Source organism: Gymnoscopelus microlampas, assembly GCF_963454915.1.
Source record: "Gymnoscopelus microlampas genome assembly, chromosome: 7".
Taxonomy (NCBI): Eukaryota; Metazoa; Chordata; class Actinopteri; order Myctophiformes; family Myctophidae; genus Gymnoscopelus; species Gymnoscopelus microlampas.
Genome location: NC_139944.1, coordinates 58,422,777 through 58,449,685, shown reverse-complemented (window position 1 = coordinate 58,449,685; position 26,909 = coordinate 58,422,777). Strand labels below are relative to the sequence as shown.

The 26,909-nt window shown below is 41.2% G+C and overlaps 1 protein-coding gene across 1 annotated transcript in view; it reads right to left on the bottom strand.

Moving 5' to 3' along the window:
• Positions 1-26,909, bottom strand: part of dnah9 (dynein, axonemal, heavy chain 9) — a gene marked incomplete at both ends in the record, with an annotated part of 202,183 nt that overhangs the window by 143,141 nt on the left and 32,133 nt on the right. Inside the window, 9 exons of the mRNA XM_084061956.1 lie at positions 2,389-2,544; positions 4,683-4,842; positions 5,525-5,668; positions 8,272-8,438; positions 8,855-9,077; positions 9,340-9,501; positions 12,429-12,694; positions 13,028-13,227; positions 14,631-14,766. Coding sequence (XP_083918082.1) covers positions 2,389-2,544; positions 4,683-4,842; positions 5,525-5,668; positions 8,272-8,438; positions 8,855-9,077; positions 9,340-9,501; positions 12,429-12,694; positions 13,028-13,227; positions 14,631-14,766 — 1,614 coding nt within the window. The remainder of the gene's footprint in view (positions 1-2,388; positions 2,545-4,682; positions 4,843-5,524; positions 5,669-8,271; positions 8,439-8,854; positions 9,078-9,339; positions 9,502-12,428; positions 12,695-13,027; positions 13,228-14,630; positions 14,767-26,909) is intronic.

Below are 26,909 nucleotides of genomic sequence, written 5' to 3'. Positions count from 1 at the left end.
TCCTGTTCATAAACAACACCTTTAATCTAATGGTTTCCTGTTCAGAAACAACACCTTTAATCTAATGGTATCCTGTTCATAAACAACACCTTTAATCTAATGGTATCCTGTTCATAAACAACACCTTTAATCTAATGGTATCCTGTTCATAAACAACACCACCTTTAATCTAATGATTTCCTGTTCATAAACAACACCTTTAATCTAATGGTATCCTGTTCAGAAACAACACCACCTTTAATCTAATGATTTCCTGTTCATAAACAACACCTTTAATCTAATGGTATCCTGTTCAGAAACAACACCACCTTTAATCTAATGATTTCCTGTTCATAAACAACACCTTTAATCTAATGGTTTCCTGTTCATAAACAACACCTTTAATCTAATGGTATCCTGTTCATAAACAACACCACCTTTAATCTAATGATTTCCTGTTCATAAACAACACCTTTAATCTAATGGTATCCTGTTCAGAAACAACACCACCTTTAATCTAATGATTTCCTGTTCATAAACAACACCTTTAATCTAATGGTATCCTGTTCAGAAACAACACCACCTTTAATCTAATGATTTCCTGTTCATAAACAACACCTTTAATCTAATGGTATCCTGTTCAGAAACAACACCTTTAATCTAATGATTTCCTGTTCATAAACAACACCTTTAATCTAATGGTTTCCTGTTCATAAACAACACCTTTAATCTAATGGCTTCATGTTAGAACATAGTGAATGGATGTTATAACATAGTGAATGGATGTTATAACATAGTGAATGGATGTTAGAACATAGTGAATAGATGTTATAACATAGTGAATAGATGTTATAACATAGTGAATGGATGTTGAATGGATGTTATAACATAGTGAATAGATGTTAGAACATAGTGAATAGATGTTATAACATAGTGAATAGATGTTATAACATAGTGAATAGATGTTATAACATAGTGAATAGATGTTATAACATAGTGAATAGATGTTATAACATAGTGAATAGATGTTATAACATAGTGAATGGATGTTATAACATAGTGAATAGATGTTATAACATAGTGAATAGATGTTATAACATAGTGAATAGATGTTATAACATAGTGAATAGATGTTATAACATAGTGAATAGATGTTAGAACATAGTGAATAGATGTTATAACATAGTGAATAGATGTTATAACATAGTGAATGGATGTTATAACATAGTGAATGGATGTTAGAACATAGTGAATGGATGTTAGAACATAGTGAATGGATGTTATAACATAGTGAATAGATGTTATAACATAGTGAATAGATGTTATAACATAGTGAATAGATGTTATAACATAGTGAATAGATGTTATAACATAGTGAATGGATGTTATAACATAGTGAATGGATGTTATAACATAGTGAATGGATGTTATAACATAGTGAATAGATGTTATAACATAGTGAATAGATGTTATAACATAGTGAATAGATGTTATAACATAGTGAATAGATGTTATAACATAGTGAATAGATGTTATAACATAGTGAATAGATGTTAGAACATAGTGAATAGATGTTATAACATAGTGAATAGATGTTATAACATAGTGAATAGATGTTATAACATAGTGAATGGATGTTATAACATAGTGAATAGATGTTATAACATAGTGAATAGATGTTATAACATAGTGAATAGATGTTATAACATAGTGAATAGATGTTATAACATAGTGAATAGATGTTATAACATAGTGAATGGATGTTATAACATAGTGAATAGATGTTAGAACATAGTGAATAGATGTTAGAACATAGTGAATAGATGTTATAACATAGTGAATAGATGTTAGAACATAGTGAATAGATGTTAGAACATAGTGAATAGATGTTATAACATAGTGAATAGATGTTATAACATAGTGAATGGATGTTATAACATAGTGAATGGATGTTATAACATAGTGAATAGATGTTATAACATAGTGAATAGATGTTATAACATAGTGAATAGATGTTATAACATAGTGAATAGATGTTATAACATAGTGAATAGATGTTATAACATAGTGAATAGATGTTATAACATAGTGAATAGATGTTATAACATAGTGAATAGATGTTATAACATAGTGAATAGATGTTATAACATAGTGAATAGATGTTATAACATAGTGAATAGATGTTATAACATAGTGAATAGATGTTATAACATAGTGAATAGATGTTATAACATAGTGAATAGATGTTATAACATAGTGAATGGATGTTAGAACATAGTGAATAGATGTTAGAACATAGTGATGGATGTGTAAGAACCTGGTCCATGGTGAATAGATGTTATAACATAGTGAATAGATGTTATAACATAGTGAATAGATGTTAGAACATAGTGATGGATGTGTAAGAACCTGGTCCATGGTGAAGCGGACTCCTGTAGCAGCCATCAGCTCATGCCAGTGTCGGGCCCGTATGGCCGGGTTCTGGAGCTCAGCCACGGCCCTCAGCGAGGTGAGGAGGTTCTTCACCATACCGTCTAGACCTGTGAAGGCATCCCATCCTCTCACCTACAGACCAGGAGGACAACATGTTAAACTAGAAAAAGTCTCCGCCAGGTCAGGTAGGTTATTATGGCCTCCTTCCTGTTGGCGCTATAAAAGGCCAATGGACACTGCATTCATGATTTGAGGCATTTTGTTCCAAAAATGTGGTTTGCTAAATTAGACCTGCTGGTGGCGCTATAACAGGCCAATGTGAAAAGGGTGGCATTTCTTCCTCGGCCTAGTGGGAATCTGCTTGCAAAATTTCACGGAAATCGCACACTGCGTTCATGATTTGAGGAATTTTGTTCAAAACGGACCAACCCCCCAGCCATAAACTTTTCAAGGCCTGCAGAAACCCTCGCCCTGGTAAACGATTTCTTAGCATCCAAAGTACCACCAATAGGACACTAAATAGCTTTTTCCCCACGGTAGTGAGACTGCTAAATAAGCAGTAGTGTAGGACTGGCTGTACACCTTGGACACACTGGACTTAAATTATTGTTGTTTTTTATTATTAATATGAGTGTCGTTTAGGTTTTTTTAAATTAAAACGATCTTAAAGTTTTTTGCACTATTTGTACTCTCAACTGCTGTTGTTGTTTTAAGCTGCACTACAATGTTTTTCACCCACTGTTTTACTTGTAATTCATGTGATGTGACAATAAAGTTCTATTCTATTCATCCTGCAAACTTTGGAAGCCAATGTTAGCCAAGTAGGATGGAATATGAAATATCGGACACATCCATCTTGATCACATGACTATAGAGATACTGTGTAGCGATTTGCGTGATTTTTGGACAGAATCTGAAGGAGTAAGAGAAAAAAATGTGTTTTACAAAAATCTGCCTCCTGGTGGCGCTATAACAGGCCCGTGTGGAAAATGTAGGGAAGAGGTTCTGCTTTGGCATCCAGGGAGTGTGTGTGCACGGTTTGACGCCGATCGGTCCAGCGGTGCCGGAGATTAGTTGTCCACAGACGGACGGACGAACACACACACACACACACACACACACACACACACACACACACACACACACACACACACACACACACCAGAACGCACAGACGGACAGGGGCGAATATATAGTCTCCGCCACGCCGACAAATAACAATTTCTCTAGAAGAATAAGTTCTACAAGTAAGAAGTCCTGTGACTGTCAGCACATGAATGGAAGGTAAGTGGAACACTAAGAACAGAAAACGTGGCGGTATCTGACTAGTTTACAGTGAATGGAAAGTAACTGGAACACTACTATCTTTCTACTATCTGCCTTGTTTAAAGTGATTTGTAAAACATTGCACATACGCCGGGCAAAAAGGAGCACATCTCTTAAAAGTACACTCTCAGAGTTAAATTAACACTCAGTCATTTGGGTCCACTTCCTTGTCCAAGGCAAGGAAACTTACATTTAAGGAAAGGACGTGCTGGACGCCGGGTATGCGCCATGACTCTCACGGGTGACAGACTCACACCGGAGGTTTGGTGAAATAACATTGGAGTCTATGCGAGCCGGCTGAACAGCTTATGAACAAACACTATTTCTGAACAATTGAGACCTTTGTCATATAATGGGTTCAGGAATATAAAAGAAGACATAATCATCACAGGTTGTTTTCTAATCACTTGCTTTTACATGTGCGCAGTACATCATTTTATTGAGGCATCTAAACAGCGGCAGGTATCGTTTCTGTCTCGGAGGTATCGGGAGATTTGGTTGCCAGACAGGAAATGGTGGACAGTCTCGCGATTCTTTGGCCGTTCAGAAACATACTTTGTGCGCTTTAGATGCCTCTATAAAATGATACAGTGTGCACATCGAAAAGCAACACAGCAGAAAACAATGTGTGATATATCTTCTTTTATTTTCCTGAGCCGAGTATTTTATAAAGGTCTCAATCGTTCAGAAATAGTGTTTGTTCATAAGCTGTCCAACCGGCTCTCATAGACTCCAATGTTATTTCACTGAACTTCCAGTGTGAGTCTGTCACCCAGTGTGACGAATCCGCTGGCTGGAATTGTTGGATAGAGAAAATTACGTTGGTGTCCTTTCCTTAAATGTAAGTTTCCTTGATGCAAGGGTTAGGGTTAGGGTTCTTACTTCCTTATCCAAGGGTTAGGGTTCTTACTTCCTTATCCAAGGGTTAGGGTTAGGGTTCTTACTTCCTTATCCAAGGCCCGGATGTCTTTAGCAAAGCGTTTGACCTCCAGCTCCATGTCCTCCACGTTGATGTGTCTCCATGAGGTTTTGTTCCAGCAGGAGACGGAGGACTTCACCACACTGATCATGTCCCAGAGGTCCTTCAGAAGGACAGCCTCACGCCTGCACACAAAACAAACCAATGACCTTCATGCTGCGTTCACACTGGCAGATACAACAGATATAAAGCTACACAGCATATGTGTAGCTTTGTATCTTTGTAGCTGAAGTTGAAACTAGCTCAACTCTTTTGTAGCTTTGTAGCGGCTACAATCGTCGGATGTATCTTAGTATCATCATGTCTCTGTCTTCCATTGAACATGAATGGTAGCCTGTCTCTTCAGCCTGTTTCCTCATTATTTATCTTGTCCTGTTGACTAGACCTCATGCTCGCCCTGCTGGATAAGAGTGTCTGCTAAATGTTTAAATTATAATACTACTGTCTCACTGGTATGGTATGGCTCTATAGTTGTAATGTTTATGGTATGGGCTCTATAGTTGTAATGTTTATCATAATGTCTCACTGGTATGGTATGGGCTCTATAGTTGTAATGTTTATGGTATGGGCTCTATAGTTGTAATGTTTATGGTATGGGCTCTTTAATTGTAATGTTTCTCATACTGTCTCACTGGTATGGTATGGGCTCTATGGTTGTAATGTTTATCATAATGTCTCACTGGTATGGTATGGGCTCTATAGTTGTAATGTTTATCATAATGTCTCACTGGTATGGTATGGGCTCTATAGTTGTAATGTTTCTCATCCACCTCACAGTGAATGAAGCCACCATGATGGGAGGCTCACCTGCACTGTCTCAGCTGTCTGTACTCTGGCACGGTGACCTCAAACAGACCGCCGCTGTCCACCAGAGAGGACATGACCGTCAGCTTGTCCTGGATCTGCTGCTGGGACACGTCCAGCGTCTGGTAGGCACCGTCACAGTCGAACCTGGAACCACAAGCGGCAATGAACACGCGTGTATATATCACTATGATATATATATCACTATGATATATATATCACTATGATATGTATCACTACTATGATATACACTGCGTGCACAATTATTAGGCAAGTGAGTATTTTGACCATATCAACATTTGTATGAATATTTTCCAACTCCAAGCTATATAAACTTGAGTGCTTATTGGATTTGACCATATCAGGTGATGTGTATTTGTGTAATGAGGGAGGGCGTGGCCTAAGGAGATCAACACCCTATATCAAGGTGTGCATACTTATCAGGCAGATTCTCTTCCTCAGGCAAAATGGGCCGAAATAGAGATTTGACTGACTCTGAAAAGTCAAAAATTGTAAAAGATCTTTCAGAGGGATGCAGCACGCTTGAAATTGCAAAAATATTGGGACGTGATCACAGAACTATCCAACGTTTTGTTGCAAAAAGTCAACAGGGTCGAAAGAAACGTGTTGAGAAAAAAAGACGCAAATTAACTGCCAGAGAATTACGAAGAATCAAGCATGAAGCTACTAGGAACCCATTGTCCTCTAGTGCTGGCATATTCCAGAACTGTAACCTACCTGGAGTACCCAGAAGTACAAGGTGTTCAGTGCTCAGAGACATGGCCAAGGTAAGGAAGGCTGAAATCCGACCACCATTGAACAAGACGCATAAGTTGAAACGTCAAGACTGGGCCAAGAAATACCTGAAGACAGATTTTTCAAAGGTTTTATGGACTGATGAAATGAGAGTGACTCTTGACGGACCAGATGGATGGGCCCGTGGCTGGATCAGTAATGGGCACAAAGCTCCACTTCGATTCAGACGCCAGCAAGGTGGAGGTGGGGTTATGGTATGGGCCGGTATCATTAAAGATGAGCTAGTTGGACCTTTTCGGGTTGAAGATGGACTGAAAATCAACTCCCAGAACTACTGCCAGTTTTTAGAGGACACTTTCTTCAAGCAGTGGTACAGAAAAAAGCCTGCATCTTTCAAGAAGACCATGATTTTTATGCAGGACAATGCTCCATCACATGCATCAAAGTACTCCACTGCGTGGCTTGCCAATAAAGGCCTTAAGGATGACAGGAAAATGACATGGCCCCCTTGCTCACCTGACTTGAACCCTATTGAGAACTTGTGGGCTCTTCTTAAACGGGAGATTTACCATGGAGGGAAACAGTACACCTCTCTGAACAGTGTCTGGGAAGCTGTGGTTGCTGCCGCACGAAAAGTTGATCGTCAACAGATAAAGAAATTGACAGACTCCATGGATGGAAGGCTTGTGGCAGTTATTGAAAAGAAGGGTGGCTATATTGGTCACTGATTTGTTTTGGGAAATGTTAGAACTGTTTATTTGTGAATTTTGAGTTGTTTGTTCATTATTTTCACTTTAACAGAAGAAAATAAACAAGTGAGATGGGAAAATATTCGTTTTTCATTTAGTTGCCTAATAATTCTGCGCACCAATATTTGCCTAATAATTGTGCACACTGAGATATTCTCTTAAAAAAGACAAAACCGGCTGGCAGAGGGTAGGTAGTGCCCAGGATTACATAGGCAATTGGCACTGGGTGAAAAAATGTGGGTTACAAAATCGTGGGATAAAAAAAAAAAAAAAAAAAAAAAAAAAAAGACAAAACCTCACTTTTACTTTCTTGAATATTCAGGTTTGAGCTTTGTTAACATTCTGGATTGAGCGAGAGTGCTGTAGTTGTTAAATAATGAAATGTATCCTCAAAAATACAACTTGCCTAATAATTGTGCACGCAGTGTATATCACTATGATATATATCATCACTGTTGGGCCCAAAACCTCCGATCTCTGTTTTTCCACTTTAAACATTTATTTATCCTCCTATAATTTGACTAACCTCCGGTGTCTTGGTCTGTGCCCGATCAAACTGCGCATGCGTCGCATCCAATCCAAACACCCATTCTGTGTGTGTGTGTGTGTGTGTGTGTGTGTGTGTGTGTGTGTGTGCGCGCGCTCGCTCGCGACACACTGTTGCCGTGTTGCCGTCTGCGTCGCAGCTGCATGGTGTGTGTGTGTGTGTGTGCGCGCGCGCATGCACGCACGCTCGCTCGCTCGCTCGCTACGGCGCGCGCCTGTGTGTTCGCGCGACGGCCGTGTGTGTGTGTGTGTCTGCGTCGCATCTCTGTGGTGTGTGTGTGTGTACACGTTATGACGAACCCCCCCGACAGATTCAAGCAGAGAGAGATTACAGGCTCTGATGCCTGACGGCGTGTCGTGGGTTCCCGTCCCGTCACCGACGACCTTTGATGCCTGTTTCATATCATTCTCTACTATACTATCAACAAAGACAGAAAAGCCAAAACGCAGATATAATTTATATATATTTTATATATTTATATATATGTTTCTGACTAAACCTCCTAACTCCAACTCAGGTTTCTTTTTTCCGTCTGACGTCATTATAAATCATTTATGAACAAAACAACTATCTTCACATTAATGGTCAAAAACCTCCTAACTCCACTTGAGCTGTATTCTACCTGAAGAGGGCGTGTCTACCTGAAGGGGGCGTGTCTACCTGAAAGGGGCGTATCTACCTGAAGAGGGCGTATCTACCTGAAGGGGGCGTGTTTCCTGAAGTGTTCTCTGAAGGTGTGCTGCTCCACGTCAAACGAGGCGCACTTCCTCCGGAGGCTGGCCACCTCGCTCGCCTTCAGTGGCGCCACCTGCTGTTTGACCGACACCGCTTGCTTCTTCACGTTGGTCCACTTCTCTGGAAGCTCCTAGAGAGAGAGAGAGAGAGAGAGAGAGAGAGAGAGAGAGAGAGAGAGAGAGAGAGAGAGACACAGAGACAGAGACAGAGACAGAGACAGAGAGAGACAGAGAGAGAGAGAGAGAGAGAGAGAGAGAGAAAGAAAGAGAAAGAGAGACAGAGAGAAATAGAGAGAGAGAGAGAGACAGAGAGACAGAGAGAGAGAGAGAGAGAGAGAGAGACACAAAGGGATATATTTGTAATATAGTTAGTTAGTTTGTGTTTGTTGATGACATGTATCAATGTGTTAATATTCTATGCTATGTTGATGAATTAAATACTTTTTAGCCTAAATGTCTTACTGTTACTCTGTGCCGTTTTAAAGTGACTGATAAAGCAATCAATCAATCAATCAATCAATCAATCAATCAACCAATCAGTGTTCACCTCCAGCTGTGTGAACACCAGGTCGGGCAGATCCTGCTCGTAGGTCTTCAACAGAGCGATGGTTTGCTGCAGGGGCTCGAACATGGCGTCCGTTCCGCTCTGTCTCTCCTTGACGGCCAGCAGGTGACCCATGACCCCCACCAGGCCACCGTAGTCTCCCTCCTCCACCTGGGGGTCCAGACCCTCCTCGGCTGACCTGATGAAGACCTCCAGATCTGACAGACTGGGAGAGGAGAAACCAACGGCATTTTAATAAGGCAGTAGTTCATGTCAAGGACCCCCATCTGAAAAGGTTTTGAGCCAGGGACCGCCAGGGACCACCAGGGACCACCAGGGACCCCCACAAGAGAAGATGTATGTAAAAAAGTTCAAAAGTATTCCAAATGGTTTGAAACTATTAGAGAATAGCAGATGTACTGCCTTGCCCCTCTAATATGACGGCCCAGAGTCTACCTTTATGTCTCTGGATCAACCCACCACTCTACCTGTTAGTGACGTGATCAACCAGGTGTTGTTTGAACATGTGGCTCCATCTGCTGGCGGCGTTGAGCAACGCGCTCTTAAAGGCCCGGCCGTCCACCCTCATCCAGCCTCCAAACACCTCAACCACCTCCACAGCCTGGACCTCCTCCAGGATGTGTCCATACCTGAGAACATATAAACCACACCCCCACATTTATGTTTTAATATCAACGGACCCCCACATTTATGTTTTATTATCAACGGACCCCCACATTTATGTTTTATTATCAACGGACCCCCACATTTATGTTTTAATATCAACGGACACCCACATTTATGTTTTATTATCAACGGACCCCCACATTTATGTTTTATTATCAACGGACCCCCACATTTATGTTTTATTATCAACGGACCCCCACATTTATGTTTTAATATCAACGGACCCCTACATTTATGTTTTATTATCAACGGACACCCACATTTATGTTTTATTATCAACGGACACCCACATTTATGTTTTATTATCAACGGACCCCAACATTTATGTTTTATTATCAACGGACCCCCACATTTATGTTTTATTATCAACGGACCCCCACATTTATGTTTTATTATCAACGGACCCCCACATTTATGTTTTAATATCAACGGACCCCCACATTTATGTTTTATTATCAACGGACCCCCACATTTATGTTTTATTATCAACGGACCCCCACATTTATGTTTTATTATCAACGGACCCCCACATTTATGTTTTAATATCAACGGACCCCCACATTTATGTTTTATTATCAACGGACCCCCACATTTATGTTTTATTATCAACGGACCCCCACATTTATGTTTTATTATCAACGGACCCCCACATTTATGTTTTATTATCAACGGACCCCTAAATTTATGTTTTAATATCAACGGACCCCCACATTTATGTTTTAATATCAACGGACCCCCACATTTATGTTTTAATATCAACGGACCCCCACATTTATGTTTTATTATCAACGGACTTAATCTTTAATTATAACTCTTGTTGCCTATGTTTAATGTACCTGATTATTTAATTTCTGTTTGTTATAGATTTTATTAATCAAGTGTCCATTTGTGTTTTTTCCACTGTTGTTCTGTGGATATGTAAATGTTGAACACTGTATTTATTAGATATTTCTCTCTAAATTTCTATCTGATTACCCTATGGTGTTGTCCCACCCATTGATTGATAACGTGACCTGTGGGAGTCTATTTAAGTGGGTGAGGTACACACTTCTTGAGTTTGACCTGATGAAGAGCCTTGGCTCGAAACGTTGTCAATAAAATTTCACTGGAGCAGATGAGTGTGCGGGTTTATTCCTTTTTCTTCATATTACTTTCAAACCCAGCACCTCAATTAAGTGATGTGCGTATTCTATTAGTTTTTATATTATCAACGGACCCCTACATTTATGTTTTATTATCAACGGACCCCTACATTTATGTTTTATTATCAACGGACCCCCACATTTATGTTTTATTATCAACGGACCCCCACATTTATGTTTTATTATCAACGGACCCCCACATTTATGTTTTATTATCAACGGACCCCCACATTCATGTTTTAACGGACCCCCACATTCATGTTTTATTTGACACACCGCATGCGTTGTGAGCTTCATCGTGCTTGTAGATCGGTTATTTTCAGTGCGCGACACATGGAAGTATAAATCTGGATTTTAGATCATTCATGTTAAATATGAATTAGGTCCTAATTATACAACTATATAATATAAGAGTCTATATATATATATATATATATATATATATATTTATTACACGGCTTGGTTGAATGCTCGATTCTGATTGGTCAGTCATCGGTCATTATTTCTGGATAATGACCGGTGAGACCGACGAGGAAACTGTGTAATCAGAGACTCAGAACACCTGCTCATATCAACCTGTCTAATCAGAGACTCAGAACACCTGCTCATATCAACCTGCGCTGCTTGGTTTTATGCTTTATCCAACATGACAGCCATGTAAACAAACAACCAATGTCATTTACAACTAAACGTCGCTCTCAACAATGTTTTTGAAAACATTTGAAGTGAGAAATAGACGATGCAATAACCGAGAAGTCATTCTATTTGATCCACTACACTTCCTTGTCTATCGTCGCTCAACAACGGGGGAATACCAAAACGCTCGCCCCAAAACACAGTCGCCCCGGGGCAAATCCGGCGGCATTACAGGCAAATCGGCGGTATATAGAATGGGGGGGCGAGTGTGTTTTGGGGCGAGTTATTTTCTATTTTGTCATTTCTTTTCCGAGGCAAACTCCGCCCAGCCCAGGAATACCTTCATTGCCGTAAGCAAGGAAATGCTTCGTTTTGTTGTTACTTTTGGGTAAATGCAGTGGCGTCGTTAGGGGTGGGCTTCGGTGGCTATAGCCACCAATGTTTTGTCCAAAGCCACCAATAAAAAAACATTAAAATTTAAAAAATTAAAAGTTTTTTTTTTTTTTTTGAATTATATATCTATCACCCTAACCTAACCCTACCCCTAACCCTAAAACCGAAATAAAGTAACAAAAAACGGGGAAAAAAGCACCCTAATCCGCGAAATCCGCGAAAAAAATCGCGCGCGTGCGTGTGCCCGTTGCCTGCGGGGCTAAGCCCCCGACCTAGTAGAGACCTAGCGACGCGTCTGGGTAAATGTATTTATGTATTTATTAAGTAGCCGTGTAATGGTTACATGGCGGCTTTCCGACATGTCGCCTTTCCGACGTTAACGAACCCTATACCTAACCCTCACCCTAACCCTAACCGCACGCGGAAGCCACTAGTCGGAGTGGTGAGATGTCGGCGTGGAAGACTGTTACCCCGTGTAATAAGCGGGATAATGCATGGGGAGGGAGTCATTATTGAAATTTAAAGCCCTTCACTAACTATATAACTGAATGAGTTAAAGATGAATTAGGTCGTTGATGATTGGTCCAGAGCCATTCATCTACACCATGTGGGGACCCCCAGAGGTCCTTCAGGGGGTTTTAGGGGGCTTAGGAGTTAGGAACCAAATGGACCCTTATTGGTCTGTAATGTTTTAATGTTTTCATTTAAGCCCCGCCCACCTGTCCACCTGCTCCCTGAAGCAGTCCAGTGTGGGCGGGGCGTTCTCTGGAAGCCCGCCCTCGGCCTGAGCCTCCATCTCCTGATTGGTCAGAACGTGGCCGTAGGCGAGGAACTGTCGCATCACTTCCTGCCTGTCGTCCACGTACAGGAAGGCGTAGCGCTCCAGGGAGTTACGGAACTCGCAGCAGGTCGCCATGACGACCTGCACACGGTCCAATAGGAGCTGCCGCATGTCCGCCAGGTCGGCCATGTCCTCCATGTCGGCCTATAGGGACACAGAAGACATTTGTAACCCCACCCATTTATTTGAAACCCCACCCATGCATTTGTAAACCCCGCCCCCATGCATTTGTAAACCCCACCCATAAAGTTGAAACTGTCCTTGTACGTCCAAAACCGTTAATTTTCAGGAAATATAAAAAAATGGATTCAATGTTGTAATTGGTATAATTTAGTGACAAGCTCTTTGGTTCATTCATTATAAAACCCACAGGTCTGTTATGTAGTATCTCACGGGACCAATCAGGGTTCAGGTCTGTTATGTAATATCTCACGGGACAGACCCCAGACCCACTGGGGTCTGTCAGAGCTGCAGTACCTGGTAATGAGGGAAGGGGCAGTGCTGAGCCAGGCGCGGCACTAGAGAGGACATCCTGAACACGTCGTTGACCAGGCTCTCCAGGAGATCGTAGAATCCATCTCCTGCTCCCGGCTCCAGAGAAGGGCTGAAGACCAGCTCAGGAACCTTCAGCTCCAGCCTGGCTTCAAACAGAGGAGCCACGCCCACTGCTTTCTCATCTGGAGAGAGATCACCATTAGACACATCTATATCCTTATTGTCTCCACCAGGCCGAAAGGCATGGCGAGAGAGTATGTTTTACCCTCCGTCCGTCCGTGTGTCCGTGCAGTGGCGTGCACAGACATTTTGAGGGGCAGGTGCTCAAGTAAATTATACTTTTTTTTGTTTACTTGGTCTGCTCTTTTTTCCCTCTACACCTATACCTCTTTGCCAAAAATAGCAGATCTACAAGCCCACAACGCCTCGCAGCGCGAGGCGTTGTGGGCTTGTAGATCTGCTATTTTTGGCTAAAGTTCTCCTCAGAAAAAGGATGCTAGGTTTCGAGTGGTTATGGTAAAAAGAAAAATCATATCACATAAAGATTTGGCAGACCCCCTGTAGTAACTCTGAGGACCCCCTAGGGGTCCCGGACCCCTTTTTTTCAAAAGGGCACTTCTGGTCAAGAGGGCAAAGGGCAGGTGCTCTAGCACCACCTAGAGTCTATCTGTGCACGTCCCTGTGTCCGTGTGTCCGTCATTCTGTCTGTGACCAGCTAATCTCCGCCACCGTTGGCCCGGTCGCTGTGAAACTGCTCACACACACTCCCTGGATGCCACAGTAGAACCTCTGCCTCACATTTTTCAAATCAGCCTGTCATAGCGCCACCATGAGGCCGACTTTTGCAAAACACATTTTTTGCTATTACTCCTACAGATTTTGTCCAAAAAACACGCAAATCGGTACACAGTATCTCTATAGTCATGTGATCAACACGGATCTGTCTGATTTTCCATATTCCATCCTGATTGGCTAAAATTGGCTTCCAAAGTTTGCAGGATTGGTTCATTTTGAACAAAATGCCTCAAATTATTAACGCAGTGTGCGATTTCCATGACATTTTCCATAGACATTCCCACTAGGCCCAGGAAGAAATGCCACCCTTTTCACATTGGCCTGTTATAGCGCCACCAGCAGGTCTAATTTAGCAAACCACATTTTTGGAACAAAATGCCTCAAATCATGAATACAGTGTCTGATTGTCGTGCAAGGCCTAAGAATAAATGCCACCCTTTTCACATTGGCCTATTATAGCGCCACCAGGTGGCCACAATAATCTACCTGACCTGGCGGAGACTTGTGCTCCGAGGAGCACTTTTTCTAGTTATTATTATTATTATTATTACATTTAATATTATTATTATTAGACACATCTATCCTCCTACAATTTCACAATGGTGGAGCAATTGATCTGAATGTGCACACACACACACACACACACACACACACACACACACACACACGCACACACACACACACACACACACACACACACACACACACGCACACACACACACACACACACACACACACACACACACACACACACACACACACACACACACACACACACACACTGTCCTACCTGTGTTATCCAGGAAGAAAGTGAGGGAGGTCTTGATGGCGTTGAAGAATCCGTCGACCACCATGTCATCAATGAACTCCAGGTAGGCTTTCCACTCCTCTGAGCACGCCTCTGCTCTGAACAGCTCCATGTTGTTCTGAGACACCAGAGACATTACTATTAATTGTCTCCGCCAGGAGACTATGTTTTCACTTTCCGTCCCCCCCCCCCCCTCAGCCAAGCTAACATTGGTCAAGCCTCACGTGACACGTGACAATACGTTGAAAGAGTGTGCTCTGATTGGCTAGTGAGACGCATGACGTATAGTGGCCTATAAATAGATGTGTCACTTTGAAAGAGTCTGTGTCTCTTTCAATCACGAAATGTCTGAGAAATGGCGGAGTAACACTTAAGACAGGATTAATCAGGAACAGTACTGGCGGAGACCTGTGCTCTGTTACCTGTTACCCTTATTATTATTGTCTCCGCCAGGAGACATTGTTTTCACTTCCCCCCCCCCCCTCCTCGGCCAAGCTAACATTGGTCAAGACACGTGACAATACGGTGAAATAGTGTGATCTGATTGGCTAGTGACCAGGGTTGGGAGGGTTACTTTTAAAAAGGAATCCCCTACAAGTTACTTGCTAAAAAATTTAGTCAGTAACGTAATCCCGTTACTCCATTTAAAAAGTAACTACTAGTTACTTTCAGTTACTTTTGGATTACTTTTAAGCAAAACTCTATTTAATTAGATAAAACACGTTTTACCATTGAAAGCAGGCCTGGAATTTCATGTCAATTATCTGAGGGCACAAAGGCCAAATGCCAGGGCAAGAAGGCCATCAAATAAAACGATGATTCCACGGAAATAATGAATTTAACTTGAAGGTTAAGGATGATTTAATTTGAATATAGTACAAGACAAGTGTAACTATCTGTGAAATATAACTCATTCATTTCATAAAATGATGTAGGCCTATTGGGAAATTACCAATATTTGTACAAAGTCATAGCCTATTGGTCTCAATATTTGTCACATTCAGCCCTGGACTTCACTGACTGTAGGGGTCACATTAATCACATTAGAATCACAGATTAGAGATTTTATGTATTTTCCCCACAAGTTATTTTCATTCAAATGAAATGTGATTGAACTTGCACTATTAATGACTTTAGTTGGTTTTTCACAATTTAAAATGTAGTATTTCTTAATTATTAATAATTATAGCTTGTAGATTGGCTTTTTTCACCATTTTAAATTGTTTTAAACTATATATATGTTTTTAAAGGAACAGTTTTTCCAACCAACAGTGACAACATTTAGCCTATATGGTTCTGTATCAGTGTATGAGTCAGTTTGAGCAGATTTCATTCTAATTGGCTACTATGACTGCCTATGAATTTCATAGGCCTGGGTAGGTCACCCTGGCCTGGCGGAGATCTACCCTGTTGTGCGCAGCAGGTGAAGGCAATTAACTTAAAGAGGAGCTGCGCACCAAAAACAGCTCAAACGATGTGAAACTGTCACATTCTATCTGCTGAAATAAACTTCCCACTTGGATTATTGTTAATAACACACAAAGAGAACATGGATATTGTTTGCAAAAGGATTATATTTATTGTCCACCAGAACGGTGAGATCACAGCTTCTTTCTAAACTTTACATGCATACTGTTATTTCGACTTATTATTATTTTATTGTTTGGTGACGGTGTTATAATAATGTATAACTTGTTTTTAAAATTGATGAGGGGAAGGGAAGAATGTAATCTGCCTGTGACACTGTAAACATTGACTAGACAGTAAAGACTCATTTTATTTATATAGTCTACAAAGAACTCAGGCCTATAAAATTATGTTTATACCCCATAGGCTACTCTTTAAATAAAAAGCCTAATTTTATTTGACCTAAAAGAAGACTGCGCTACCGATTATTTATCCCCAATCCAATATACTGTATGTTCTCCTATCTATCCCCCTGTCTGCAGTGTTGCCTGGTCTGATTATTATAAGCCACATTGGGCTTACTTTTCTGAAGTTGCTTGTAAATAATGGTAGAACGGTTGTGAGCTTGTAGATCGTCTATTTTCAAATAGCCAACATATATAAATATGTACATTGTTAAATGGACGACATATATATCTTTGAAGTGCTCATGTGGCCTTTTATAGTCGCTTCTTTTGGGCTTGTTTTCATAGACTTATTTTCTTATTTCTCTCGCAAAGTCTGGCAACACTGCTCTTTACGCGGCTGTCTCCAGTCTTACTGTGAGGATTTTACACAGAGCTGCGCGCTGTGCTCAACTCCAATCCATTGCGGTCTGTGTGGACTAGTGTGCGCTCTTGCAGGTGGTTGGTTGTTTCGTTTGGTGTTATAATAATTTATAACTTGTTTGTAAAATTAATGAGGGGAAGGGGAGAATGTAACCCTCCTGTAACGCCCGTTACAACACCCCCGTTACTGTAATCCAGATTACACATTTTAATTGTACTCTAAAGCGTTACCGTTACGTTTTTTTTTACTCTGTTACGTAACAGCGTTACATGTAATCCGTTACTTCCCAACCCTGCTAGTGACGTATAGCGGCCTATAAATACATGTGTCACTTTGAAAGAGTCTTTGCCTCTTTCAAAGTGAGGTAAGACAGGAAGAATCACGAAATGGCTGAGAAATGGCGGAGCAATACATTATGTAGACACACTGGTGTCATCACAATACGTAATATAAATAGCTTAGACAGGATTAATCAAGAACAGTACATTCCAGTACAAACTGAGATCACAGTTAATGACACAGTGCAACTAACTCTTATTATGCAAACTGAAGAAGCTAATCATTGTCTGCAAACCAATGAAGAAGCAAAGGCGCAACGCCAACAGGAGAAGGACAAAGCTAAGAAACAAAGACGAAGAACACTCGCATCTGAAAATGACAAAGAACGAAGACGAGCAGCTGACACCACAAGGAAAAGATTAGAACATAAGAATTAGAACATTCCCAACACAAGTCTGCTGGCGGAGACTTGTGCTCCGAGGAGCACTTTTTCTAGTATTATTGTCTCCGCCAGGAGAGTTTGTTTTCACTTTCCGTCAGCCAAGCAAACATTGGTCGAGCCTCACGTGACACTTGACAATACGGTGAAATAGTGTGATCTGATTGGCTAGTGACGTATAACGGCCTATAAATACATGTGTCACTTTGAAAGAGTCTTAGCGTACTTCTGCTCTCGTACTGTGAGGACGCTTTTGCTGCTCGCTCTGCCCTATGCTTACATTCCTCTGCTGATATCCATGTTTTTTATTTTTATTTTTTTCCCTGAGAAACCACGAATGGATCCTGGATATTTATAAACCCATGGGACTCTATTTCTTCTATAGATACAAGCCATATTTCTACTATTTTTCGACCTATTTGTCGACCTCCAGTGACTGGGTGCGTGGCATATAGCCAAAGCTAATTAGCATCAGGATGTACCCGACTTTTTCAACAGAGGACTACCAAAAATTGCTGCAAAGGATTGCAGTGCTGGAAACGGAATTACACCGTTTAAGAGTGAATGTGGAAGTGAATCAACATTATGGAATTCCACAGTCTCAGAGCAACGGACAAGACCATGCCAACAAGCAGCCACCTAGTGTGGTTTCCGAGAAACCCCAGGACAAGGCATTCTCATGGAACACTTTTGGGGCAAAGCCAAAGGATTTGAAGGGGCGAATAACTGGCAGAACTCGGAGCCCTGTGATTACAGATCTGACCGGCTGGCCTGCGCTACCACCCGCGCGTCACCATCATCGATGCCCCCGGACACAGGGTACCGCGTCTTCTACCCCCCTTCAACAGTGGAAAACTGCCAATGGGAGATCTACAAACAAATCTCCCAAAACATCGAGTGCTGAGCGTCAACAGTGGAAAACTGCCAAAGGTAGATCTACAAACAAATCTCCCAAAACATCGAGTGCTGAGTGTCCTGTGCAGCTGGGAAACAGATTCACCCCATTGCTCCAGGACCCCAGATGCCCGTCTGATGGCAGACAAAACAAATCTTCTTCACCCAGCAGGGTAAGAACCAAGAGTAACTCAGATGAAAAAAGGCTATATGGTGAGCCTGAATTTCTGATCATAGGGGATGCCGCTGTTAAAGATGTTAAAAGCATGATAAGAAGAAAGGCAAAAGTGTTATGCTTCCCTAAAGACAAAGTCTCTGACATGAATGACAGAATTCTGAATCTTATCGCTGAACACCCAACGGTGAAAACCCTGATCTTGCACGTTGGCACATGTGATACAGAGAACAAACAGTCCGAAATCCTAAAACAGCATTTCACAGCCTTATTCAGCAAAATCAGCTCACTTGATGTAAAGGTGTGCATCAGCGGCCCACTACCACCTACAAGAGGCGGCGATGAACGTTTCAGTAGACTGTCTGCACTGAGCAAATGGCTTTCAATTATGTGCACCAACAAATCTGTACATTTTATTGACAATTTCAATTTTTTTTGGGATAGAAGACATCTTTTTTCTTCGGATGGCCTTAAATTGAACAAGCTGGGAACAAAATTGTTTATGTCAAACATTTTCTACAATGTTCCCCTGTCTTTGTCAACCTCTGCCAGAGCACAAGCTTCCATAACAACAGATAATGCTGCTGCCGTTGAAGAATGCCAAGGTGAATGGCTCTGTGTGGACGAATACGCTGTCACACCACCCCCCACCGCTGCTGATGGTGGAGGAACATCCATAACAAATGAACTCTCTGATAGTGAAGACTCGGAAACAAAAACAAAGGACAGCGTGCTGAAAACAACCGCTGATAACAGCCTAAATCCACAGGAGGAGATTGCCACGGCCCCTGACGTCGACTCTGCAGCCACGGTCATGCTGGAAGAGGAAGGAGACAAAGAGGAGTCTCTCAATGAGGAAGATTATCCAACGTCATCACCTTCCTCCTCCTCATCATCATCTTTTTCCCTGTCCCCAATACCTCTTCTGGATTTCACCAGTAGCATGAACGACTTGATTAGAGTGGGGACTAGACTCACCCCCCAAATCAAACGCCAAGCACCAACCGTGCCCTGCCCCCCACCCATCGCCCCTCGACGGAGCCATTGCAAGAACAAGAACGTCCTGTCGGCTTCCCTACGTCTAGAGAATACATTTGATTGCTGAGATAGGCAGGGTCCATTATGCATAGCCAAAATCATGTCTGGGCCCAAGGCTATTTTAGTTAGCCTTGTAGAAAACAAGGTTTACAATATTTCCACTGTTATCTCAAATAGAGTTCCCAGGACAAGGAGTGACTTTAAACGCTCTGCAAATACAGCAAATTTACAGAGCCGATTCTCAGTTCTATGTAATGTGGGTTTATAAGTTCTATTCATATTGTTAATGTGTTCAACTAATTAATCATTCAATTGAATAGATGATGTATATTCTTCTCCTTATGTGTGCAGGAGCCAGAGACTGCATATTAGGTGGTTTGTTATCGTTACAGCTACAGATGTTTACATAGTTTCCTTATCTCTAAGTCCAGCAGAAGCTTGCTGTCTCTGTCTCCTCTGCTCTGCCTGCTAACTTCAAGTACTGAGTACTCACAGTAGTCTAATACTTTTGAGTACTTCCTAAGCCCTGCCTCCTGTTTAACTGTATCTCCTTCTCATGTTGCTATATAAACCAATGTAAAAGTATTTGTACTCCAGAAATGATTCAGGTCAAGCTGTACATTGCTCCTTGCGCAAGTAAAAAGAAGGAGATCTCCGTTGTGTCTGTGTCTATCTTATTCCAATGTGTGATCTGAGCCTAAGGTGTTTGTAAAATGATAAAGCAATCTATCATTACAATGGTCCCTCGAGCCTGGATGTCAGAGCTGTTCCAAGAAGAGTAAGAAGGAAGACGACGCTGGAAAAGTCTGCAAGCAGCCAGGACCCGGATCCTGCAAAAATCCTGGAGCGTGAATTCGATCCAGGTCGGCGGTCAAATCAGTCTAACATCTGCTCTTCAAGGAACGGCCGACGGCATTTGAACGCTGATCACACAACTATAAGATAGCACGTAAGTGTGACACATTTGTGTTGTCTATATAAGCGCAATATAGACATGTGCCTAAGCACTGAATAGTCAGTGAAACCTTAGGATATGTTGCTATGTTTTAGAAGCAACAGAGTGATTTATTTCCTGCAAATTGTATACTGTAGTGTGTATGAAATCACAGATATTGACAGACGTGCGTCATCACTATGTGTATCCAAAACGCGATCTGAGTGAGTTATCCGGGTCTAACGATTTTCTCTCCGCGGTCATCACTATGTGAGTGAGCCGTGAGCACTTTTCCGGATCATCTTCTAGAATAACCCACGGGGTATCTATATTCAGTCTAAATCTAGAATAACCCCCATTTCATTCTAAGGGGTGTTCGGTCTGGATTGGATGAGAGTACTCTTGGGTGTTCGATGAGAAATCCGTTGGAACGTGGTGAAACTGAATGTGTTTATATTGTATGTTTGTGCTTAATATTACTAAAAGATCCTCACTACCGTGAGCACCTTTCCGGAGAAATCCGTTGGAACGTGGTGATAGTGTATATTAAGATGTGTTATTAAGGAATGTGTGAAGTGCGATTCAACCAGTATACAGCAGTGTAAATAACGCTCGAAATAAGTATGAATGATAATCACGGTGGTTGAGAGACGAGGTCTGTTTGGGACAGTCGCGTGGACTGGTGATTTCTGTATGAATCTATGAATGAGAGTACAGTGAATGTGTGTGGGGATCCCCAGGGAATATGTGTATGTTCCTGTAGAAGCCTATGAGAGATTGTGAGGAATGTTCAGTGGAATATATGTGAATGAGAGAGAGAGAGAGAGACTAAGTGCGTGAGTGGATCTGCCTCTCTGTTGTGTGACTGTGAATGAATAAGATTTTCAGTGTCTGTGTATGTCCTCACGAGTATAGGAATACAAGTGAATGTGTGTGTGTGTGCATGTGTGTGCCTGCTGAGAGAGAAAGCTGTGTGTGGAAAGTAACTGAGTACATTTACTCAGATACTGTACTCAAGCTGTGTGTGTGGGGACTGTGTGGGAGTGCGCGTGCGTGAGTGCGCGTGCGTGTATGCAAGATGGGAGAGAAAGCGAAAGAAAGAGAGTGGGGTGATGTTGATTACCAAGGAGCTAGACCAAAAGGAAAGAAGGGACCCTCCCGAACATGTTTTCGCTGTGGCCGTACTGGACATTTCGTAGCCGATTGTAGATCGCGCACCACAGTTAATGACTGGGACGATAACAGGCAGGAGAACACACAGGGCCCAAATACATGCTTTAGGTGTGGGCTCACGGGCCATGTTGTTGTTGGTGATTGTAACTCAGGAACAACTGTGGAGAACTGTAGTGACAATAGGCCGAAGAACAGAAGGCCACGCAGGTCTAAGGGCAGAATGGATACAGATAAATGGCAGGACATTGGTTTAATTGGGACAGAAACCCTTATCTATATGTATATTTATATGGTACACATTTGGTATTAATTAGCTACGATGTCTTGGCTCCTTTCCTGTTTACAGTAAGCCTTTTGTCTAAAGCTACAGTTAAATGCCCCTTGTAGATACCCAAAACTTTCCCAGTAGTCAACTAGTGACACACAAGACCGACAAAGTGTTTGCACAGGAAGAGTAAAACTAGTGACGGTGTGGGGAGTATTTCCACTACATTATTTTATTGTCTACATAATAACTTGTTAAGTAAGCCTTGCCCAGCAACAGTGTGAGGCCCATAGGGGAGGAGCCTATCTCCTGTTTCCTTAGTGTGAGCCAGTTTTGATGTACAAGTACACCCCCCTGGACATGATGTTTTATGATTTCTGTTACAGTAAAATATGAAGTTTTTAGTAAATTATCTAAGCAAAGCGCTTAAGTATTGAGCATTGTAGTAGTTGTCACACACTAGCAGTCCCAGCAGAACGATGTATTAGGTGCAAGTACCCCAAGCTAGGAATGTGCACTCACAGGTCAAGGGTCATTTTTGTCCAGCAAGTTAGCCCAGGGTTTGTGTGTGGCTTTCAGGATCATGGTGTGAACGATGGCACTGCAGGGCCATCTAAAGCTCCATTATAATGAAAAGTGGCTCACAGACTTTGGGGAGATAGGGAGCATTTTTTTTTGTATTAAAACTATATTCAATATTTTTGTTTTGATTTAAAAATAGTTAAAAGACTTAAGCGAAGATAGCTCTACTTTTGTAAGTGACATTTGTGTCTTAACTAGCAATGGAAATCTTTTTCCAAAAGATGGCAGATCTACAAGCTGTAGAGCAGTTGTTGATTTTAAGAAATACTCAATAATGAAAAGTATCATAAGTATTAGAAGACTTATGTAAAGTTACCCTATGTCAAAACTGACACTTCGTACATGTTTGAGAATCAGTAGTATTCATAGTTTTGGCCCTTTCCCTCTCCACATGTAAGAAACTAGCATGTGTTTCTAAAAGCATTTTTTCACTTTGAATGAAGAGTAGTTCTACTCAAATTGTGGAGTATATCATGTGAAGACATTCTAATCTCAGCCTGCAAGATGTTATGGGTAGAGCAGTGACTACCTCGTCCCAAGCCCATGGGAACGCTTATATAAAAAAAAGCAAAGGAAGCGAGTTCAGTTCTCATGGAACTTATCTTTCATTTGTTGTGTCTTGATACTAGTGTGTCAAATTCCTATATTTGAAGTACCCAAGCAGTGTTATAAGGCGATTGTTTTATTTTTTTTTTATTTTTTTATAATTATAGTGTCTTAATGCAGTAATTGAAATATATTGAACCAATCATCTGAGTAATGGTTCAACAGGAGGGATAGTTGAAGATTATGAAGCATATTCACACTATATTCACACTTATATTTTAAAAATTCTGGTAAAAGCCATACACTGTAAAAATGAATTTGAAGACGTTACAAAGGTCAAAAGAACTAGTAAGCTGCCAAGATTTTATCTCTTCCACAGGAACGATGGGACTGCTTATGGTGATGCTGACCAGGTCATCAAGTGTGAACTGAACTCTCCGTGCTAGGAGGGTCCATGCCCGGGTCACGTCAACATGCCAACTGCTGTGAGATGCAGTCCCTGGTCAACATGTCACCTGATGTGAGACGTGTGGTTTGTCCAATCCACACAAAAAACATTCGCAAGTTGGTGCAAACATCATCGAACATTACGTAAGAAGGTGAAGAAGGCCGGCTTGTGGGGTGGAGTCTCACATATAGAGTGATATTAGGCCCTAACCGGTGAAGAATCCACTTAGAATAGTAACCCCCCCCTCACCTGATTACACTTAGAAGGACGATGCACCACACCACTTCCTGTCTGTGTTTTTATTTTTATATTTTCCTATCTATGTTATTGTATATTTTTCTATGTATCTTTTGTCTATTATTAAAGTTAAGCAGGGGAAGGCTAAAGCTAAGATAATTATGATTGTTATGTTGCAGCGATATATGTCTACATCATGCATTTCCTGTTCCAGTTAACTGATAGTAAGTAAGCGCGAATCCAAACAGTGAGTGAGCCTTGGGTCAAGCTATTTGCCGTGCAAAACGTATGATCAGTTTTAAGCACATAAATAAGAGCTTTTATGTCACTCTGAAGAAGTGTGATAAATGTAATATCATGGAGCGAGATGGAAAATGCCAACTGGTGTAAATGTGTTATGAGGAGTGTGTTGAGGAATGAGGGCGCTTTTAAGACAACCTCCGAAGGGAGGGGCGGGATAACCGACCAAACGGTCATCATCTCAGAAGCCACATACTAATGAAGCCATCAAACACCGTGTTTTCCATGTCAGATGACATTAGTTCTAAAAATGCCAGTGATGTGATGTTAACACCTTAGTGCCCTCCAGAGAGCTTTAAACCACCCTGTTTGTAACCAGGGGTGGGTCCCAGGTCAAGGGAGGGGGAGGTGGAACAGACAGCTGGGTACAAGTGGGACAATGCTTAAAATGAGTTGTCAATTCATGATGGTCAAATTAATGATACAACCGGTTGAAGGTTATTAAGTGATATAACCACTGCTCACAAGAAAGCCACACATTTTGAGAGTGATAATGTCCTTTTTCCTATCCTTAGGTTTTTTCAGCATTATCTACAATCGTTTATATCATTATTGATCAGGATCAATTGACATTTTAATAGTCTCATCATGTGCCCTGATAACAGCTTTGTGCTATGCTCTGTATGACAAAGTGCGAAAAGCGGATAGCTTAAGTACCAAGGCCACTGAAAGCAAAAGAGGCAAGTGATTAATGAAATCCTGATGTCCATTTTGAAAAAGCGGAAAACAAGAAGAATGTGAAGATTAATAAATTTGATCAACAGGAGGGAAATGACAGAGCCGATTCTCAGTTCTATGTAATGTGGGTTTATAAGTTCTATTCATATTGTTAATGTGTTCAACTAATTAATCATTCAATTGAATAGATGATGTATATTCTTCTCCTTATGTGTGCAGGAGCCAGAGACTGCATATTAGGTGGTTTGTTATCGTTACAGCTACAGATGTTTACATAGTTTCCTTATCTCTAAGTCCAGCAGAAGCTTGCTGTCTCTGTCTCCTCTGCTCTGCCTGCTAACTTCAAGTACTGAGTACTCACAGTAGTCTAATACTTTTGAGTACTTCCTAAGCCCTGCCTCCTGTTTAACTGTATCTCCTTCTCATGTTGCTATATAAACCAATGTAAAAGTATTTGTACTCCAGAAATGATTCAGGTCAAGCTGTACATTGCTCCTTGCGCAAGTAAAAAGAAGGAGATCTCCGTTGTGTCTGTGTCTATCTTATTCCAATGTGTGATCTGAGCCTAAGGTGTTTGTAAAATGATAAAGCAATCTATCACATTCCATGTAGAGGAAACAACCAAGTAGTTGAATGCCTTAAGCTAAACTTGGCCCTACTTAACATCAGGTCACTTAATCACAAGTCTTCCTCTGTAAATGATATCATCTGTAAAGAGAAACTAGATATTATCTTTCTAACAGAAACCTGGCTTGGTTCTGATGGAGCGGTGCTCTTATCTGCAGCATGCCCACCAAAGTACAGTTTCATTCACTCAGGACGTGAGGGAAAAAAAGGAGGTGGTCTGGCGAATATCTTTTCTGACACTTTAAAATTCAAACCTCTGACAAACCTTGGCAGTTTTAAATCATTTGAATACCAGGCCACCATATTGGAGAGTCAATCGTCTGTGCTTATGATTAGTATGTATCGACCTCCAAAGTGCAGCAAAGCCTTATTTCTAACAGAAATATCAGAACTTTTATCTATCTGTTCCACTAATTATGACAGAACTCTGATTACTGGAGATGCTAATTTGTATGTTGACATTGTTTCAGATGTTGTGGCTATGGGTTTCCTACAGTTACTGCACAATTTTGACTTTATTCAACATGTTGTTGGGCCAACACATAAACATGGCCACACCCTGGACTTGGTGATCACTAAAGGTTTGAATATCACTGTTGACAGTATTATTGATAAGCCCGAACTAACAGACCACTATTTATTGTGTTTTAATATAACTGTCTTTGATCTAAGGAAAAACAATACAGAATATACTATAAAAAAACGTTTTTTTAGCTCATCTGCAGCAAACGAGTTTCCTCGTCATCTGGCGTGTGTGCAGGTGCCCACCCTACTTGATGCTCCCTCAGTGAATGATATGGTTCAACATTTTAATCTCAAATTAGAGTCAGCTCTCGACATAGTGGCTCCTATGAAAACTAAAAAGAAACTTAATTCTAGAGTAACACCCTGGATCAACGAGCACATGCGCTCACTCAAGAAAGAATGTCGTAGAGCTGAGCGAATTTGGAGAAAAAACAAACTCACTGTCCACCTAGAGATTTTTAAGAAGTCAACAGTGGCCTATAACAAAGCACTCCGCTTGGCAAGGCAAGCATATTTTTCAGGCATTATCAATGACAACAAGCAAAATGCCAGAGTCTTATTCTCTACCATTGAACATCTCTTAAACCCCCCCCCAGGCTTACAAGGAGTCGCTCCCTGCTTCTAAAGCTAAGTGTGATGAGTTTGCGTCCTTTTTTGCAAACAAAATTTTTAGCATTCGAGCTGGTATTATGAATGCTGCTGCTAGCACTGCAAATGCTGCAAATGGTGCATGGTGCAAAAACGTAGATCACTCCAGAGGAAGTCTATTATCTTTCTGCACAATTAATGAAGAGGAACTCCGTAAAACTATATCACAGATGACATCATCATCTTGTTCACTGGATGCAATACCCACCCCGTTTCTCAAAGAGGTTTTAGACAGCGT